Source organism: Rattus rattus, chromosome 8 (genome assembly GCF_011064425.1).
Source record: "Rattus rattus isolate New Zealand chromosome 8, Rrattus_CSIRO_v1, whole genome shotgun sequence".
In the NCBI taxonomy this organism is placed as follows: Eukaryota; Metazoa; Chordata; class Mammalia; order Rodentia; family Muridae; genus Rattus; species Rattus rattus.
Genome location: NC_046161.1, coordinates 90,260,180 through 90,262,093, shown reverse-complemented (window position 1 = coordinate 90,262,093; position 1,914 = coordinate 90,260,180). Strand labels below are relative to the sequence as shown.

General features: G+C 50.9%; 1 protein-coding gene across 1 annotated transcript; it reads right to left on the bottom strand.

Annotated features, from left to right (window-relative positions):
- Positions 1–508: 508 nt before the first annotated feature.
- Positions 509–1,231, bottom strand: LOC116908249 (proline-rich protein 23A3-like). Its single transcript, XM_032911505.1, has 2 exons — positions 1,094–1,231; positions 509–955 (listed from the first exon to the last, which is right to left on the bottom strand). The coding sequence occupies exons 1-2, from the start codon at positions 1,229–1,231 to the stop codon at positions 509–511; spliced, it is 585 nt and encodes a 194-aa protein (XP_032767396.1).
- Between the last annotated feature and the right edge of the window lie 683 nt (positions 1,232–1,914).

Sequence of the window (1,914 nt, the reverse complement as noted above, 5' to 3'; positions counted from 1 at the left end):
AAACTGACAAGTGAAGACTGTTCCAGCAGGTAAACAATGGCTCAGAAGAACTAAGGGAGCATCATCCACTCAGGGCTTGAACCACCTTCTCCTACCATGGTATTTGTCAGTTTCTGTGGAGAGCATCTTGAGTCACCCTCAACAACTCTTCATTCAGTCATTGATGGACACCAGCAACAAACCCACGGTTTCTTGTTTCAGAGAATCAGGAGAGGCTGACCGGTTTCTTACCGGGAACTGCCAATGCACATGAGGGGAAAATGGAAGGTTTTGAGATGAAGCCTGAAGTTTGACTATCCATCTTCTGATTTTCAACGGCAGATATTTTTTAAACTTCCACGGTGTGATGTAGTGTCTCCCCTCTTGTTGAAGTCTTTATCTTCTTTCTCTAGTGTGCAGCAGAGAGCACTGTGTGCACACGGGCTCAACGTTAGGTGGTTGGGTATCCACAGGAGACCTGGGAATCCAGGTAAAGTGTCCAGGTTGTTGAGTGTTGCTGTGTGTCTTCCTAGAAGAGGCGCCTCCTGGCCTTGCACGGAGGGCGAGTAGGTCTCATAGGACTCAGTGGGCGCTGTTCTTGTGCACTTGAAGGAGGAGATGGAGGGAGAGGCTGCAGTGGCGAGCCTGGAAGGGGCTCCAGCATGCTGCCTTTAAGGCTCCAGGTAGACCACGGATCATAGCTCTCTGCACTCGGAGAGTCTGAAGGACTCCAGCAATCTGGGACTTGGTCCTGGAATGAAGAAGAAGAGAGATGAAGCCCTGGGGTCAGGCCAGCTGGAACATTCATCCATGGCCTCTCTGAGGGAGAGGCAGATTCCAAAACCTCATTGTCCCTTACCGAAGAAGGACTGATGGATCCTGGCTCGATGACTATGTGTTCCCGGGGCAAGTCCAGGAGTGCAGACCCAAGCGGCCTGGTGGGTGAGAACTCAGGATGTCCTGGCCAAGTGGAGGCCTGGAGGCCCTCAGGGACTAAGAGGATCATGTGTCCTGGGAGCGACACCTGTAGGATGGAGGTGGGCTGGGGCTGGAACAGCAGGTCGAATCTATCCAGGTGCAGCTGCAGGGTAGAGCCAGAGGGCAGGAACACCACGGAGGTCAGCCTGTCACTGGAAGGCTGCATAGGCCCTTCCAGGTCATGTGGAACAGGCTGGTCCAGTTGGAGACGAGGGCGCTTGGCAGGTTTGGGTCCAGGGTCAGCCTTGGCGCTGCGGGGCCTCACTCCCACCATGCTGTGCTGATGTGCTGGTGCCCAACGAGGTGGAGTTCAGTAATGGGCTGGACCTGGGATCTGGACTTCTTTCAGGAAGAACTGTTGTCTGGCTGGCTTTCTGTGGCCTCTCTGGGACGGAGCAGATATGATCAGTAGGACTTGCTGATCAGGAGTGGTGTCTGGGAATGGAGCCGAGTTCTTTATATATGCCTGGTTTTCAAGGCAGCCCCGCCCAGGCAAGGCGGAGCCTAGTGACCAGGCCTGCAGGGAAGGAGGGGAGAGGGCATACATAGCCTGCGAAAGGAGTCTTGGGAATTTCCGGGATCAGGAGAAGGAAATCAGCCCTTGGATGTCCTTATGGTTTGCACTGCCTTTATTTGTGGCTTCACAAACAGAAAAATTATTTTCTCACCCCAGCCACATTGTCGTCAACTCTTTGACCTATCCCCACCAAGAAATTTTCTTCATTCTTAAAATAAAATGGAAATGGAAATTATGAAGGTGAAACTTCAGTTGTTCCTTGGAAATTATGAAAGTGAAACTTCAGTTGTTCCTTGGGGGTCCAGCTTGGTACTTAACGCCAGTAACTGAGATATTTTTATGTGACTATTTTTCAGTTAGAACATCGACCTCCAATTTGTAGTATACTGAAGTACATAGTTAATCTGGGTGAATCCATCTATGATTACATATTTGCCTAA